This window comes from Grus americana, chromosome 1, assembly GCF_028858705.1.
Source record: "Grus americana isolate bGruAme1 chromosome 1, bGruAme1.mat, whole genome shotgun sequence".
NCBI lineage: Eukaryota > Metazoa > Chordata > Aves > Gruiformes > Gruidae > Grus > Grus americana.
In genome coordinates, this window is record NC_072852.1 from 160,422,653 (window position 1) to 160,442,123 (window position 19,471).

The window sequence follows — 19,471 nt, forward strand, 5'->3', positions numbered from 1 at the left end:
GCATTGGACCTACTGGTAGTGTAGACAGCCCAAGACAGCAAACTCTTCCTTGGGTCCAGGCTACCACAAATAATACCTGGACCTCATACAAGGTGTAACACCCATGGAGAGCTCAATCCAGCCACTTAGATATAAGCCCTTAAGTCCTGTCTGCACCAGGCAGCAGATACGTCACAGGACTCAGAGCCTTCTTGGGCCCCATGCACCAAGAGCATCTCAGATGGCACTGGACATCTATGGATGCCAAATGGAGCCCATGCTACTGCCAGCCTCCTTGCCTGGGAAATATCTTACCAGTAGTCTGGAAAGCTGAGCTAGACCTTGTGTTCCCGTGCCAGGCAGGACCACTGAGGCTGTGAGGTGTGTGGTAGCACCTGGCTCCCAGGTGGAGCAGGTGCCAGGGCCACGTGTGCTCAGCCTAACGTTCCCCACAGCTCCTGGCTGTCATGGGTGTGCCCATCTCCTGGAAGAACTGTCCTGGCCTGCTGCCCCACTCAGACCCAACAATGTGCCCATGTGCAGGGATGCAGCTGGGCCCAAGAAGCTGCTGGGACAATTTGGCTCCTCCTGTAGGAGGAGGAGAGGCCAAGGAAGAACCTGCTTTCCAGCAACAAGAAAATCTTGGGGAACCTTTCCTGAAACTGTATTGATATAAGAACAGAAATAAGCCAGCAAACTCTGAATAGTTTTCATGGGTGAAAAATGAATTTTCCCATGTCTATTCATTGCACCGTTATGTTTAACGGAATTGCAGTGTAGGTCACAGCCCAGCAGTGCATGGTGTTGTAATCCACTATAAATGCATCATCCAGAGCCTATGCATTAGGCGTGATGGAAAGTGGATTTTGGTGAAAATGGATTGAATAGCCCTGGTATATCAAGACAGGATCATTTGTCCAAGAAAAGCTCTCTCTGCAGTCTTGAAGGGCCTGAAGCACCCCAGCTTCCCCTTCTCAACCACCTCAAAAGTGCAGCTCAGGCAGCTGCTTCCTCCTCCTGGGGAAGGCAGAGAGTCCCTCCTACCACCATCCTATTGAACCAGGGAAATCCGCAGCCTTATGCTTACCCCAGATCACAGGAAGCTCCTTGGAAAAGGTAAATACCCCTTGCCCGTCCCAACCTCCTCACCAGAGATGATCTTTAGAGGTTGCTTGTCCAAGTCCGGTTCTCCTCCTTTGAAATCAAACCCTTCCCTTCTCCAGGTGAGCTGTTGGTGAGCATCACCAGCGGGTAGAACAGGAAAGTCAAAAAAGGGAGAAACATCTGGAAAAAATGAAAGGCCGGTAGCTGAGGTGAAGCTGCAGGGAGCAGAAACTATGAGAACAGGTCCAGCCATGTATCAAAGAAGATGCTCAATAAGTGATATCAAGTACGGGAGGCCTGTTTTCGGACCTCAGGAGGATGTTACACTGAATGCTTGCTGCCATCCAATTCGGACACTGTTACGTACAGTGCAACTCTGGGAGTGGATAACTGCAAAGTGTCTGCGTGGAGTCACTGGAATTCAGGAAAGTCAAAATATTTTCATGCTGGGAAGCAGCACACGCTCGATGTGCTGGGAGGAATTAGGGAAAAAAAGGGGATGTTGATGGGGGGGGCAAAAAAGCAGACTGCCCTTTTTAACATTGTTATTTTGACAGATTCAAACCTCAAAACATTCTGTATGTCTCATAGCTGGTTATATATAAACGCTTGTGGGTATTTATATACCCTAGGCTTTTATTTCAAAGTCCTCTCTCCCCATACATTTGATAGTGTTTTCACCTTTATGGAGGTTCATTAAACTCGCTTTGCCGCAGGACGCTTTGAAAGCCAGTAGATAATCTGCAGGCTGTTGACACCATAACACTACGATGGCTTATATGCCATTAGAATGGTTCATCTATAGAACCTGAACTCAATACACTGTGTCAGTATACAGTATAGATCCCTTAATCCATAGACTATTATTAAAATAGTGGATTAAGGAGTTGTTTGGGATCAGAGCATGCTGTATATCTAACAAAACAGTTTAGCCGAGATTAGTATTTATTACTCAATGCAAAAATTGATTGAAGGATTCATAGATGCTTATAATATCACAGTTTGTATTTGATCACTAGATTACTGCCTTTTTGCCATACAAGTTCTCGTTAAGACCTGAGAATAAAACAGTCACTTTGTATGAAAAGGTAAAAACTGAATAAGCAAAGTAAATCTGTTATTAATTAAAATATTTTTTTAACTTCATACTAACATGGCATTTAGATGGTTTAAATTGCATTGTATGAGAACGTGCGTGGAAAGGACACTCAGGCTTCTGAAATAATAACCTGTAAAATATTTTTAAAAAAAAAAGAGTTTGCAAGCTGTTACACAGATCAGCGTTAATTTAATCTAACCCAGAGTGAACTAGAAACCAGAAGTATTTTTCCATACAATTTTTTTCTGTCAACAATCTTACTGAATTTGTCAGAAGGGGAAGTTTTATTCAACTGTGTGGTAAAGCTGAACTGAGTAAGATAGTGGCAGTTTTACAGCCTTATCTTTAATGCCACAGAAGGTTGTCAACAAGCCTTTTCGGTGACGTCTCCACATGAGCGTGGCGAGCGGATGATTTGAGGATTACCAGGCTGCTGGACAGGTCAGCTGGCATCTTAAAAATCTCTTCTATGAAGGACCAAATCTGCAGCCAGAAGCTGTTTACTGGCTGGAAGGTGGAGGGAAATGGGGTTTGTTTAAAAAGCAAAGACCCTTGCGTTTGTTTGTGCGCCTGCCACTGATCGCTGTCTTTAAAGCTTGGCTCTGTACACTGGAGAGCTGAACTCTGGTTCACACTTGTTTGAAAGTGAACTGGTAGGCAAAGTAAAATTTCAGTAGCGAAGCACCACCATGAGAAGAAAAAAATTGTTTATTAAAATTGTATGATATTTACTATGAGTAGAACAGACCCATTTTCTTCCAAGGTGGAATGTGTTAGTACCAAATTTCAGTTATACTGCAAGTCATATTTTAAAAATTGTTTATAATCCCAGTTTTAGGATTTTTTTTTAAATCCTGTTGTTGATAGTCCAAGTCCCTATTGTACTTTACAGAAGAGTTTGGATATTTCTGAATGGAGGGTCAGACTCTTCCATATCAAGCAAATTAAACTCCTTCTGCAAGCGTGCCTGTGTCGGAGATTTCTCTTCCACGGACTGTCCGTCAGCTGATAGTTTTCAGGTCCACTTCCTACACCTGTACAGCCCCTGGATGTATGATGCTGTGGTTTCTGAGAAGCTTATGAAATCCCATGCAGAAGGGCACAGCAAATGGAGGTGGCACAAGGCATCCACAAAGGCATGGCTTTGGGACCAAGCGTGAATTGCACGTAGGGAAGACTATTGCCCATTACTGTAGGCAACGATGCTTGTGCCCAGGGTAGCGCAGCGGGGACCGGGAAACCTTCACATTCTAGTAAGTGTCACCTGAATCGATGTGAAAGAAAAGACAGACCTTTGGCAACCTTTCAGTGCAGCTCCAAAAGAGCAGTTGCGGCCAAAGAACTGAGGAGTTGGCACTGGGAAACTGGAAGGGAAAACACCTAGAAAAAAGCTGATGAGCTTTGATGAATCCATTTCCCCACACAGCTCTCTGTGAGGCAGTGTCCAATTTTCATCAAATCCTAAACTAAAGGTTTGTACAACTTAGCTTTTACTTCTCCTTAGTTAAAAAGTCTTTTATAACAGCCCTGTGGTACTAGCAATTTGGATTAGATTGCTGCTAGCTTCAGAAGTTATGCTTCACTATAATAATAAATGAAATAAATGTTTAAGGAAGTCTTAGAGAAGTTAAATCTAGCCTACCTACAGTCCACTTCAACAGTCTTTTCATAATTTTTTAACATTTCTGAAGTCCCTATGTAAAAGACTGTACGTAGTACATTATCCTTTAATGCCAAAAGAAAAAAAGTAGAAAAAGAAAACCAGAAAGTGCAGCTTTCACTGATTTCCAGTAAGATTTTTCTCAACTAGTAAACTTGCTGAGATCAAGAAGGTAAGAATGTGTTTTGAATACAGTGCATACTCTGAATATATTACTCTGTTTATAGACATCATTTGGATGCTACTGCTGTCATGTCAGAAAGCAGTGTATCACGAAACAAAAGTTTTCCAAAGACCACTAAGCATCCAAAGGCTAGTGTCTCACATCACTTCAATGAGGTCATTTTCTCATTTTGATAAAGAGAACAAAAGAATTTGGCAAGTGTGATAAGATTTTGTGAATGTTTTCGATGTGCAAAACATCAAGTGAAATGATTTTGCTTTCCTCAAATAACCCAGGTACCCGTGCATCCCAGCAAGAAACAGAGACTTCATCAGATGAACAGTGGGACGTAATTGTGTTATACCCCTGTCCTTAAGCACAGGCTGTCGCTGCTGGCAGCAGAACTCCCTCAGGCTCCGGCCCCTGGGAAAACCCGGAATCCCTTGCAAACGCACAGAAGCGCTTTGCGTGCCATGTTCTGTCCTGGCTAGGATTTTAAAGACTAAATTTTCCTTTCCCCTCTTTGCATGAATCAGAATTGGGGGTTTTTGTGTTTGTTTCATCGAGCTGGAGAGATAAAAACGCCAGGTAGCCCCCTCACGGACTCGTCTCTGCCCAGTGCCACGTGCCACAGCAGAATCACGGTGGGAGCTCTCCGAAGACCTCTGTGTGGACAAGGCAGATATAAATTTAGTGCCGGTCCCAGATCCCAAATTGAAGCATCTGCTGACTTCATCATCCACGTTTGTCATGCCCAACAGGTACAGACAGTAGCCTGACAGTGACCGATGTTACAGGAGTATACTAGAAATATACTTTCCATTTTAACCTTCAGTTTTGTGACTGACGTGGCATGAAGAGTAGCGGTTGTCACCATGATTTTAATGACACGTAAGCATTTTCTGCCATCAACTAGCCCAGAATCTTCAATCATTTCACAGATTGTGCCATATGGCTATCACGTGGCAGGAAATTTGTTCTTTAACAATTTGGGCTACTTTTGGATCAGCCAAGGACTGAAAAACTTCCCACCTTAGAGCCCAGCCATGGAGAGTGACCTACAACTTAAATGCAAGTAGAGCAGTCCTAGCAGATGCAGAAACATGCCAGCTAGCCATCTCCCGTATCTCACGTCATCTTCACAGAGAAAAGAGAGTTGTGCTTTAACTAAAGCAACGTAGAGACTGTTTCAGAGTGGATTTGCATCAGCTGTGGTTGTAAATGACCCACTGCTACCTGCAGGACCTCCTGAACTGCCCGGTGACTCGAGAGAAAGGATCATATGATTACTCACAAAAGTCTTTAATTGAAATCAGTTAGTTTAAGTAGGAGATCTTGGCTGACCTAGCGTGTTTGAAATGAAGTAAGTTCAGGGTGGTCTCATGAACATCGCAGCCTGCAGATCTAACAGGTCTCTGAGGTACCACTTTTGGGAGTGAAGCTCCCCAGCCCGGCCTCATGGACAGCCACAGCTGGGAGACAACCTAGATTTCAGACTCCAGGTAAAGCAACGTTGGTTTTACCAATTTAACAAATGGTTAAATATTCTTAAAGGGAGAATACTTACCAGTATACCTATTGGGCTAAAAACTTGGATCGGCAGACCCGTATCTCTCCCTGTGCCAATAATCCAACTGACTGTAAAGAAAACTTGGCTAACAAAGTACACCACGCTCACAGAATAAGCCCGTGGCCCAGTTATGCTTGACAAAAATACTTTTGACAAGGAAGTGTAATTCATTGTTTAGAATTGCTGAAATGTATTTTATAACTGTTATTCTCTGGCATTCACTCCAGAGGAGCAGCTGTGCTGCTTATCCAGCTGCTGCTGAAGGCATACTGAATTCACTGTAGATACAGAAGGGCTGAACATAAGACGTGAAAAATTTTGTCAAATTTTTGAATAGGTATCGTGCAGGCATTCCCTACCTATGTGTCACATTAGCTTGGTATTTCCTATATATATTTTCGTTTCACTTTCTTAATTTCAATCCATTCAAATAATTCCGTCTCAGACCTTGTTTTTTCCTTCGAAAACCCACTGCCATATGGAGGAAACATTAAAATTATTGGATCCAAAGTAAAAACAAAAGCAGCTTAGTGTTAGAGCAAGAGGCTTAAATCGAGACAATTAAACCTGAGTTAAACTGAAAGTAAAAATTACAAATAATTTTGGCCAGTAGATGTATACCATATACCACACAGAAAGCCGTTATCATCCATAGTGGAAGCACACAGTCTTCAAAAGAAGATCATCATCTTCAGAAACACTGAAATAAACTTCCAAGAGAAGTCTGTGTGGTAAGCGTACAAGAAAAATCTCTAGCAGGAGTATTTTTGAGAAGAGGCTGCCACGTCTTCCAGAGTTTCACCAAGGGAACACGCGCTGCTATGCAACCCAGTGATTTTCTGTGACTACCATTTTGTGAAGAAGGTCATGTGGTGTTTTCAGAATGGACGGGACCCAGGATAATCCTTCTGCAGCCCAGCTTTCCTCTTCTGCTTGTTATTTTAATGCTGTGATTTATACTTAGTGCTGCTGCGAGTGACAGCTACTGTGACGGCCACCTGCATATCTCCCAGATGATGACGGTTGGCCTGATTAACTGTTGTGGCGTTGGGATATGTCAGAGTAGCCTGAATAGTTGAAAATGAGATTGCTACACTTGGTGACCGTAGCATGAACTCAGTCTCTTCCACATGTAAAAATCTTGTCCGTATTCATTTGCAGGAATAAACCTGATCCATCAAAAATGCCAAATTTTAAAAATTTAATTGGTTATGTTACCAATTGGATGACACCAATCCATGATCCTTTACTACAGACTTCCACGCTGCTTCCCAAAGACCACTAGGTGTTTATTATTAACACCCATCTGCAGGTTTTAACCAAAATTTTGGCAGGCAGCTCTGGGCATTTCAGTGACAATGAGCATCAGCTAACAGGGAAGGGAAAAACCCCAACACTCTCCCCCCCAAACTGCTGTCAGGGCTGGCAGTGAAATGATGGAAAAAATTGCCCAAAGTTATAATGAAAGGGATGGGTTATAATTTTTACACTCTAATTTGTTAGCCCTATCCACTCTCTTTTACCCCTGCGTGTAACAGCGTGCCCGTGACCGGGCAGCGCTCTTGCTCAGGTTGGGTTATGACAGCCCTTTTCCTTTTCTTCCTGTACTCTGTCCTATTAACAAGAACAAACTCCAGCACCAACTTCTGCATCACGGCTTTCTGAAAACACCCAGTTCCTTGATATTCACAATATATTTACCAAAACCCAACAAAAACATTTAATAAATTCTATGCGCCAGCAAAATTATTTTACTATGACTATATGATACTTTTTGACTATATGATACTTTATATCATATATATGATACTATTTGACTATATGATACTTGATATCATCTTAAAATTTCAATTTATCCCAGTTCTCTTTCCCTTTTGAGCTTAGCTGCAGTAAATAGAGCTCTTTTATTGACTCCTGTAAACTTTCGAAGAGCATATTAATTTGTTCTTCCATGAATTTCTTTTGGCCCTGACGTAGATGGATTTCTGCTACATCCATATATGTACTAGTAGCGTTGCAGCTTTATATTTGCTCAGGCTGTGAGATTCAAAGTTGATTAAAAGTACAAGAGGGAGTATTTGGGTTTGCTGTCATCTGCAGCCCTAGAACTCTTTTGACATTTGTCATGCAATGTCTGTTTCCTATTTATCCCCTTTTTCTTTGGCAGAGTTTTCATGAAGGACACCAAGGCTACAGTTTTCCCTTCCTGGTCCTGCACAGAGATGGCCCATCAGACTCTCTCCATCTGTAGGGGCACCTGCCAGATGTTTCTGTTTGGACATTGTGAACTGGGACTTCTCTTAACAGCGTGCAAAAGTGTATTTTTGCATCAAATCGCACGGCAGGTGGCCTGCTTGGGTTATTTTACCAGCAGTCCTCTGAAGTGTCAGGGATGAGCGGGACAGGAGACTGGGATTGCAAGTTCTGTCCCATTCTGTGCAGCAACTGTCTTCACAAACCTCTGGCTGTAAAGCCGTTTCGAAAAACAGAAAGATAGACATATTAACCCTAAAATAATCCACCAGTCAAGAAAATCTCCGGGGATTTAGAACCACGTTCCTAATCTACCTAAATTTGTCTGCCTCTCTTGCTCTCTTCAGAAATTGTTCTGGATCTAAGACTCCTCTTCCACAAAAAAAAAAAAAGAAAAAAGCTTGAAACTGGTAACAGACTGACAGAAAAGACTTGGATTTAATAAACAAGCATTTTCCTGGTACATTAATCAATTCTTTGTTTGGGTTTTGCTCCCCCTGAGTCTTGATATTGTCTTCCTTGAAGGGAAGGAAGCCTCTTTCTTCTTCTCCGCAATTTTTGTCCAGAGTTACTTCGGTCACCCTGCTTTCTGGGACAAACAGTAAATTTAAGGCCACCCGCTGCTTCCCTTTGCCTTGCCCTCCACCTGCCTCAGGGCTGCGCTGATCCGACATCATGCAGCAGGAGAACATGCATAATTGTGTGATTTAGCTCTGCTGCTGTCACTACGGCCTGGGGACAGCAGGAAAAGGGCAACAGAACAAACCGTCCTCTTCTCGGCTGTCTCGCCAGCCTTGCCAGCGGAGACGAGCAGTTTCCAGGCAAAGAGTGGTTAGGGCTCCTTGTGAGAACCTGCAGGAAAAAAGTAGGAAAAGGGTCTGACCTTCCGATTGCTCCTTTTTTGTAGCTCCTAAGCAAGGCTAGAGAAGAAACGTTACAACCCTACTACCTCTTGTATCCTTAGGCCATAAAGGGAGAGAAGGGACCTTCCCGCCAGCCCACCGACTTCCTCCGTAACGTCCCAGAGCGACTTGTTCCTGGTGCTGCCGGCAAACAAGAAGCTCGCTCATCTTTGGCAACGCCAAGGGCAAGCAGGGGCCAGACTGCCCTGCTGGGAGGTCACCACCTTGTACCACTTCTTCCTCGCGTAGGCGTAGCCAAGTCAGTTTATTCTACTTTTTTTTTTTTCATACCTTGACTGAATTGTAATTGTGAACAAATCAAAAGATAGTAATGGAAAGCTGGGAAAAATGTCAAGAACATTTTCTCTACCTTAATAATTTCGCCAAAATACAGAAGAAAAGTAAAAATAAATCTTCTGTCTTCTTGACTTGATATGATCAAAGGCAATGAAAAAACAACAAAAAAACCCCACCCAACAAAAAAAAAACCCAAGCCAAAATAAATCTTGCTCCAGCAGTAGCAAAACAATGTTTGTGCTGAACTGTTCAAAAATGAGGACTTGACACTATTGAAAGCATGAAGCTGGGAAATGGCATTTGGCTGGCCAGCCCTTTGGGACACTCTGAGGGGCCCCCTCTGATGCACCCCTTCTTTAGTCAACTTAGAAAAACTGTTTAACAGTATCAGAGTGGGCATCTGTCTGAAATACAACTCCTTCTAAAGGTCCCTTGCTAGTCATGTCCCCATACTAGACACAGGAGATACATTTTTAACATCTTCACAGATAAATTTGTACTGTTACTGGTTTTTTGCCTTGATTTTTGGCTGCCTACTTCCAGAAACTTTAACATTAGCATATGTATTTAAATATACAACGTTAAGGATAAGTCCTCGCCAGTCGTGTGCTTTGGTAACTTCCTGTCGTCCCATTAACTCTGCTCCTGCACTCGAACGCTTTATACGTGCTGCGGCCAGCAGGCGATGCTAAAATACCTCTGAGGGAAGGAAGAATTTAAAAATGCATTTTCATTGGAAGTGCTGGAATCCTGAGAAGCAGCAAGAATGTGCCATCACCCCAACGTGACAGGTTTCATTTGTAATCTTCTGGCGTTATCTGATTTACAAGCAGTTAACTACTCTCATCTCACCAACAGTGAGTTCCAGATGTTTCAAATAAGAAGGAAAATGCATGATGGCAGCTATACAATAATCAACTGATCAGTTAAGTCTCTTGGTACTCCCTGAAGATTTATGCTTTAGTCTGAAGTATCATACACTTGCGTACGCACACATACCCAAAGTCAATATATGATGTAATAGCAGAAATAATTCAGGAGTCAGCTTTATGTAGAGACATAAATAAGTAGATTGCTAGTAACTGTCTGGCATAAGGAGAAATAGCAGGATAGTGAGAATAAATTAAATTAGAGGTGAATGGTACAAAACTGTATTTGAGAGAAGATGAGAACATGTCTGCACAAGTCATCTTCTGTAAGATTAATAATCTGTAAGAAAATACTTAGTTGTGATGATCTCCAAGAGCACGAGTTGGGGCTATTACCCAAAGTGAGAGCTTTTGGAGGAACACTAATTGAAAGGAAAAAAGGGATGTAAATGCAGAGATGAAATTGTTCTTTGCAGAATACACATTGTTCTCTAAAGGATGCTTAGTAATTAATCCAAGGGAGCAAGCAAAGATTTTAGAGAGCACTAACCTGGATGAACAGCTCATTTCAGAAGCAATAACTTTTAAGAGAAATTATGACGAGGAAATATGGCTGCCCCCAGAACGAAGCTGTTGCCCAAACTGGTAAGGCACGGAAAGAGGACAGCGTGTAACTTCATGGCATAAAATTATGGTCACGTGTATCCCACACCAGCTAAGCTTATCAAAGTTCCGGCTCACGCAATTTGGCTCACACAATTTAATGTTTGGGGTAGCTGGAGCAGGAAAACAATCCAACATTGCAGTAACACTGAATTATAACAACAACAGACAATGTTTATCAATCATCAAATATAAAAACTTCTCCCAGCTGTTAAGGATTTACTGTGCTTTCATGTGACTTACACCTTACTTGTGAAAGTCAAAGTCTCTATCGGCTGAGTAACAAAAATTCACCAAGCAACCTCAGGTTTTATTTACTGTGTACTGCTAACGTAGTCAGGAGCAGCTGCAGCAAACCCTCCCTCGCAATCCCGCAAAGCTTTGCGGAAATGCTTGGTGACAATTTCCAACTCTACCAACCAAAGTCAGATACACCTTTCAAGGTCTCTCACTCCTCCCCTACCTTGCCTGAAGTACAGATATTGTCCAGCCTACTTTTCTTAATTTAGAGACTAGTATTTTGGCCTTTACTAGTATGAGTAAACTGGTGGTTCTCATCCACAACATTTCATGGCTTTGATTTGTACATCATTTCAAACAGGACTTGATTTGCATTTCCTGTCCCTTCAGATGGGTTCTTCAGATCAGCGTAACTCTGAGTGCCTCGGACGCCTGCCAGAATTCCACCCTGCTCCGCCCCCTCTTCCTCAACTTCTCTTCCAGACTGACTTCTCCTGAAGAAAATACAGGTACCACCCATGACAGGCCTGAAGTCCCCACCTAAAGCATTTTTCAGGCAATCACAGAGAAACTCTAGTTATCTTCCTTCCACCTCACATCCAACAACCAGACAGCTCACCACCCCACATAGGACGGGCTTTCTCCTCCATCCACAAATGACGGACCTCTGTGTGATACCATGACTCTGAACATCTCAAGCCCCGAAGGGACAGCAAGTGACGTTACAGAAGCATGGGAATGCACCTACAGGTTCCACAACGCCGTCCACACCTTTGTGCTTGGGGCTACGTCATACCTGTAACCACACATGTTCTGGGTAGCTGAGTTTTCAAATACAGAAGGATTGTGCCGTTTGCAAGAGCCAGGTAAGGTAATCCCTCCTCTTTGCACTCGTGGGAAAGACAGAGGGTTGAAACATAAGGAAATCTGGGTTTTAAGCAATCCTAAGGCAAAACTGCAAAATGGGAGAAAGGTAAGCAACGACCTCAGGCTTTCCTCGCTGCCCTTTACCTGAAAATGGCACAAAACTCGCCAAGATACTGTCCACGACTAGCTCAGAGTCAACTAATACTTGTGATATGGTTGCAAGACTCCAGCTAAGCAGCTGAGGACATGTGCAATCCGTATGACGGCAAAAATCTAGGAACTCTGACAGCTGCTCACACAGCTGAGCACTTTGCCAAGAAGTGAAGCTACCAGGCTAAAGCTGCTTTTTTATTTCTTCTTTCTTAGAGAAAGAAAACCAAACCAAACCACTAACTGCCATATCACGTTTTCAAAACCCAGTTTGGACTGAGGATTACTTTCAGACTAAATTTGGCAATGATGGTCACTTTTTTCAGACTCAGAAGAATGAGCTTTTAAATTATTTACTAGCCCCCAAAAAACTGACACTGGTCTGAAGTGTTCTACTTTGTATAAATTAGCTCTGTCTTCATGCAGCCCAGCAATTTGTTCCTACGTCTTAACCTTCCTATTAGGTTTACATTTTCTCAGATATCCCTGCAATTAGTGCCTTTTAAGAAAATGTCTGGGACCATGGAAAGATTTTGGAAGAGGCCAACTTTTGAAAGTTTAGACAAAAACCCAGGCCTCCCAAGAGATCTGAAGGACAGGTATGGTATGCAATAAACATCCAGACACCGTAACACACACCAGAAGCCTAAATGCTAGAAAAGCTTCTAAAATTTTTTGAGGCACTAATGGGTTTCAAGGGAGAAGGCAACTTTAGAATAGCTCTTCTGTAAAAAACTGTGAAGTATTAAACTTTCTGGGGTGTCTCAAGCACTGCACACTGAAACCCAACCATTTCAAATTCCAACGCAGCTGCAATTACTGTAAGGCAAGGCTACTTGAAAAAAAAAAATGTGTATGCAGTAGGTTTAGATTTCAGGAGATAATGACACACTTCACAAACTGCATTTAAAGGTGAAAATAAGATACTTGAGAAGCTGCTCTGACTTGTCAACTAGTCGGGGGGGGGGGGATAAAAAATACACCCATCAGTTTCAAAGCCATATACAGACCACAGTGGCTACATCTTACTTCTATTAATCTGATTTTTAGGCAGCAGTTGTAAATACATCACCAAAAAAATTGTTTTCATATCACTACACTGAAATTCTTGAGCATCTATTATATTAATATTTCAATAACAGACAACTGATTCATGTTTCTTGAACTAAGCATTCCCATTTGTGTAATAACTATTGATGATTTTGAGCAGTGACTATACATACCATAAGTGATCACAAAGCCAGGGATAGTAAGAATATTCAATTTTACACTTGTAAAAATTTAAATCAAGAGTCACACTACAGCTCACTGCATCAGTAAAGAACAAATGCTTACCACACTCACCCTTTTCCTGTTTTGAACACAAAACATGGACGATTTATCTGAAATCAGCATTTCAGTGACTGCACGTGGGGAGGGGCATGAGAACAAGTCTGTCCATGTTGTCTGAAGAGAGCTGTGGTTGGGGACAGGCAGAACACGAGAGCGGTGTGGTTCATCTGGGAGGGGTTGTGGAACACAGCGATTGAGGAAATGTCACCTGAGGCCTTCTTACATGCCCACTTCTAGGAGGTTAATACTGACAAGTTACCTTAACCAAAGATATTTTTTATTGGGTTCAATATTCGAGCATCATTAGGTTGAGGTCCTTTAGAAAAGTAAACCTGTAAGACTAAAAAACCCCAACCTTATGAATGGCAATCGGTACATGAATTTTAATTTTAAATGAGATTTTATCAGGCTTGTGAAAGCATGCCAAAAGCCAAATTGTGTTATGAATCTAAAATTACCGAACAATATATGAACAAAATACTCCATTTTCAAAAAACAGCAAATATAGGTTTAATGCTAGTCATCCAAAAATCAACATTGGTTTCTTAATAGAAGGCAAAAATAGTAATTTCCTTTTATTTTTTAACCTACATTAAGTACAAACAGCAATAGTTGCTGTATAGAATATGCATCATCGAGATCTTTTAAAAGCAAAATCAGCAGAGAATGCAGACTCAGGCGTCAAGATCTTCTCAACGTCCTGACAATTCCATAGCAATCTCTGAAAACGTATCTGGGTTAAGGACTGGCTTAATGCTGCAGAGTGGTTCTGTTAAATGTGCGTATAATTTAATTGTCATGCGCCACAATCACATTTCTGTGTTATAGCCATGTAGCACAACTAACATTTTTCTTGCAGATCAAAGGGTGTGTCAATATACACGAAGCCATACAAAATGCCATAAAATACTTTATGCAATCTTTAAGCATCTGTCTTCAATATAATTGTATTTACATATTTTTATGAACTTATAATATGTAACGAGCCACTGAAGACATTTTTACAATATTTATTAGATTATGAATTTATAAATTCAAGGACTTAGAGGCACATAGTTTAAAAGGCCAAGAACACCGAAACTAATGAAGTCACAGAAATCAGAATATTTATGGACGTAACACCAGTAAAAAAATCAAAATCACATCCAAACTAAAAGCAACACTTCTTAAGAGTCATCCTTCAAAGTTAGCATAATAAAAAGTTCTCATTTCCCTCAAAGAAAAATAATTCATCCCATCTACCAAGCTAGAAAAACCTATTTACATTTGTACTTTGATCAGAAGTATCATTGTGTAATACAGCCACTTCTATTCCACCATTAGAATTTAACATTTCTTTTTAAGTATAGTTGTATTTACAAATGCATAAATATCGTAATTCTGATCTTCATTAAGATCTGAATGAAAACAGGTTGTTAAGTCACAATACAAACGTGTTAGTGGAAAAAGTGTTTGGGGCAGCTGCATATTCAGCATCATTCTCAAAGAACAGGAAGCCAATACTTTGATAAAGCTGAAGTTCATCAACTAGACCAGGTCTTTAAGTTACGTTAATGAAGATTAAACCTCTTCTGTGTTAACTCTTTACATTGGTTTCTTCAGTCAACTTTCACCACGCTGTATATTTTGGTTACAAACCAAAAGCATGCAAAGAATCCAATTGTACCTAAAAAAAATAGTAAACATTAGGAAAACTGACACAGGAGACATCAATTTCTATCTGTAGCTCATAAATCAGGACATACATGTATGCACTCTGCTATCTTTAGCGTTCAATACATCCATCAGATCAGATAACAGGAAGTCGCAGACAGTACCTGGTCTTTACAGCCATCAACTACTATATAACGTATCTCATTATTTTCACAATCACAGAGCTGATCACATGGAAGACTCATTTTAAGATGTTTCTGCGTTATTTCCCTTCCTACATATTTGTTCTTTGTTGTTTCCTTATTCCCCAGTCCAACGCCTTCATACCGCTCCCCCCTTCTTCAGTAACTAGTCACACACTCTTTACCTGGTCTGCTCAGCTGGTCAGAATCTTGTTATTATATTTAATAAACCAGTTAGATTAACAGCATCAAAAGGAATTCACATTTCTTAGTTATACTTCAAGATCTTGGAAAATTAGAGTACTACCTTTTTTCTGTGTAAATCAAGTTAATACAAATTTCAGTATAGTGTAGTTACTATACAACTTGTACTTCCTATTAACGACGCGTTACCTTAAAAATAAACACTTTTGACTGCTTTCAGTATTTCAGAAGGTATAAGCAAACTTGAACTGAAATTTAAGGATGAAGACCGTTTCCTTGATAACTTATAATCCTGTCAGCTGAAGAAAAACAGCTGCATCCCTTCTCTTTGTGAAACTTCAACAGAAGTTTTTAACAAAAATATTCTTTTGAATGCAAAGTAGTTAGTATAGTTGGGCTGTGTTAATCTAAATGGATTACTTCAAAATGCAGCCTCAGTCAGAACGATAACAGACTTAGCAGCTCAGAACTGTTACAGGAAACTTCATTTCTCACAAAAACTAGGGCAGGGAAAAAGCCCCAAAGATTATCTGATTTTTGCCTGCATACCTCTTCTAAAAATCATAGCCTTAATTTATGCAAGAGCCAAGTAAGTTCTTTCAAGACAAAAAAAAAAGCGCCTTTATTTTAGATCTGATAAGAGGCACAACAAAAGTTGTGTGCTAACTCATTCACTATACAAGCGTGGAAGGAACCATGAATGATATCACAGTACTTTTTTTTTTCCTTTCACGCTTGCTAAACTACTGATGTTTAACTGACTCATTGACTATGATACATAGTTGTGGTCCCAGCTGTGAATCAAAGATTTGTCACGTAGCTCCCGGTATTTTGCCTGCTGAGCCTGATCAATGACCTGGAATGCAGCATGGATGCAAGTGCCTGAAGCATGTGTTACACTGACATAGCAGCAGGGCACTGTCAAAACCCTTCCCGATACTGACGATTTTTAACAGATGAGTAAGCAGCAGCAGCATAGTTTTGATACAACAATTATGATTTTCTCTTTTTAGCTTCTTTATCATCCTGACACAGGAAGTCAGTTGCCTTTAGGAGCAGTTTTTGCTAAATTACTAATATGCTTTTTCGTTTAAGAAACTGGAGAACTGTCTGTCCCTTTACCCTGCCTCTGACTTTTTATGTAAAACCTTATCTCGAAGCACTTCAGTAAATGTCAGAGAACCGAACATATCCGTCCTTGAGTGCATATCAACCAAAATCGACAAAATTATTCTTAAATCTTAAGAAATACCACTATCCCCTCAAATTAAAGGATAATTTGCACTTAATCTTGTGGGAAGTAGATTTAAAAAAAAAAATTGTTAAGCATATGATGTTTCAAAGTTCTAACCACTTGGTTAACTTCACATGTATTCTCCCCTAATTTCAATATACAAACTGAACATTTCAAAGAACTAAAGCATACAAACTCTGAAAGCTTAGTTCAAGTTGCACAGCATATGTCAGATCTCCGCTGCCCCAATTACACACAAATGACAACCACAGAAAGCACCTGAAGGGGACTGAGAGTAAACCACCTCTCATTTGCATGCTTGTGAACCAACATGGAAAAGGACCCCCAAAATTTGCTGGCAGGTGCTGCACAGCCAACTGGGCAATTGAAAGTGAATGCGTGAGCAAAGGAAAAGGGGGATACACTGGACACATCTTAATGACTCTAGATGACGTCGTGCGACACTGCATAAGGGCAACAGATGGAAATTATACGGGTACCTTAGCTAAACCAAGTCTCAGCATAGAAAATTTAGCGTAAATCCCCTTTATCTTGAATGTGTGCGCTCCAGAATTAGTGCGTGCATCCAAAGTAAACAGACTGAATAAAGGAGGCAGGGTAAACACAATTCTTGTTTTGGCCAAACCTGCTTACTATTGAAAGACAGACATGCTGAATATCTGTTGGAAAAGCTAGTGAAACTAAATTAATTGACCTTACACTTACCAAAGACCTAATTATTTTTTCACGCTACTTTGTAAGTTTGCACTGTGTGTAAACTTGATCTACATACAGCAGTACACATTCACTTCTAGTTGAACAAATGAATTCTTAAATTCTTTCGTTCAATGAGACTATTAGTAAACCAAGATCAGAAATAAAGGTTCAGAGAAAGGCAGGGTGAGAAATAAGAGGGAGAAAGGGAGGCAGATGTATGATCTACTCATTCAGAGTGTCTTGCTAACCAGTGCACAAAGTATAAACAAAAGTAGAGATGTGTAAGTTAGAAAATATCCACGAGCAATGCCAAAACACATTAGACTGACTTAAAAAGAAGGATGGAAGATAAAACCAACCACTTTTGGAACACAGCTTGATCGCTTTTCGAAGAGATTATATAACGTACTTAAGTCTCGTTCCCTCCTTTTAACGGGCAATGACCCAAGAAACTCCTTGCAGGCTCTTGCTCCTGTTCATCATCTGCATTCAACTGTGCTGCACAAACAGCTTCAATATTTCCTAAGCTGAAGTGGCAAGGTCTTTGAAATTAATAGTTGGTTACACTTAAAATGAACACCATTCTCAAATGTCAGTTCTTTTCCCACTAGATTTTTTTTTTCTTCTCCTATGTTAAGTGGAAATGAAAATTCTACTTATAGTGAGATCTGTATTAAAGCCATTTGTGTGCTAGGAGGCCTCAAAATATAACCTGCATAGCTGTATACATAAATATGTATCAAAGCCTTAGGAATCATTAAACTTCATCATAAATGTGGAGCTTGTAATTATTTAAAGCATCGATCAGTTCAAAGTAGTTTTACGGTATTGCTCGTAAAGTCCACAGAGACAAATTAGATTCTGCTGGAACAGAATTTAGTATTTTTAAGATTTTTGAGGAGTTGGCAGTTGCTGCCTTCTTGCATGAGAGTTTGAAAGGAGTCTTCTACCATTTTCACTGCCATTTTTTCACCCTAAACAAGTGGTAAGTGTGTCTGACTGAAGATTCCTTCTCAGTACTAAAGATGACAAATGAAGATTTTGTGACCTCATCTCACTTATCGAAGAGGAAATTGAAACGCAGCAACTAAGACAGGTGCTTTTCCAAAAGCTCACAATAAAGATGACAAGGTTCTGACAGCTGCATCAAAAAATGTTTAAGAAATTCTGTCTCCTTCTCGCGCTACTTCAATGCAATTGGGTAAGAAAGTAAAGAAATTCTGGTAGAAAGCAAATAAAAAGTATTCTCTGTACTTTTACTCCTCTCTCTTCCTTCCACCTATTCCACAAAAGCTGCAATTTTTTCCTTAATTCACACTGTGTTTCTCCGAAGATGACTAATTTAAAAAATTTAGTTTGTCACATGACTAACATAGGAATGAAATCTGGAGAAGTATTTATCACATTTAAAGGTGTCATATTTGAAGATCTAATTGTAGGCCACATCTCAAATTAGCAGTAGTTTTGCCTCATCGTCACTTAATCTCTTTCACTAAAATTTGTAATCAGTGTTGCAAAATGCTACACAACTATCTGGAAAAAATGAAAGACTATATATAAATTTATAATCCTGTATCAAGATAAGTTTTGCCAAGCTAAAGGCAGACTTAAGTTTTGATTTAAAATTAAGGTTCAATATACTTACCCGTGAAGAGGAAGAAGATCAAAACCATAATCATGGTATAACCAAAATATAAAATGGTGCTAGCTGTTCCTGTGATTTGCAGTTTAGAAAAAAAATAATGTATTGCATATATTAGGAAATAAACTGCAGTAAAACCACTAGTGAGAAATGAACGCCACTGCCAGTGATAGTCCTAGAAGGAGCGGGGAGAAAAAAAAAGACAAAAACCAAATGTATGAGTAAAATTCCATACACCTCTAACACACTAACCCTATTACTGGATGCAGATCTACTTTTTCTATTATCTTTTTATCCAAAAGTGAGTTTTTATAGTTTTTATCTACAGGAAAAAGAACGATATATAATCAATACTGCTTTAACTACACCATTCACAGAAAGAAGAAACCTGAAGATCAATATCAAGTAGGTAAGAATCTAAAAGCTCAAATAATCCAGACCTACTATTGTCAGCTACAGATTTCCCCCCCTCCCCAAGGTTGGGCACGTCCAAAATGCACTTTGATTGAACAAAGTTAATGGATTAGTTTAGTGTCTTCAGGAAACAGGGAGTTAGAATCTAACGATTGAGATATCTGACTAAGCAGTACTCAGTGCAGTGTTTTAATATTTGTTACAAGTTTTGCCAAAAGTAGCCTGCTTCACTTTTTTAAAGATATGGTTTAAGCACATGTCATCTAGTAAGTGTTTA

The 19,471-nt window shown here is 40.3% G+C and overlaps 1 protein-coding gene across 1 annotated transcript in view; it reads right to left on the minus strand.

Moving 5' to 3' along the window:
- Window positions 1-13,633: 13,633 nt before the first annotated feature.
- Window positions 13,634-19,471, minus strand: part of TM9SF2 (transmembrane 9 superfamily member 2) — a 28,902-nt gene continuing 23,064 nt past the window's right edge. The window contains exons 16-17 of the mRNA XM_054827248.1: window positions 18,784-18,955; window positions 13,634-14,814 (exon numbers count right to left, since the gene is read on the minus strand). Of these exons, the coding sequence (XP_054683223.1) occupies window positions 14,747-14,814; window positions 18,784-18,955 (240 nt within the window). The 3' untranslated portion in view covers window positions 13,634-14,746. The remainder of the gene's footprint in view (window positions 14,815-18,783; window positions 18,956-19,471) is intronic.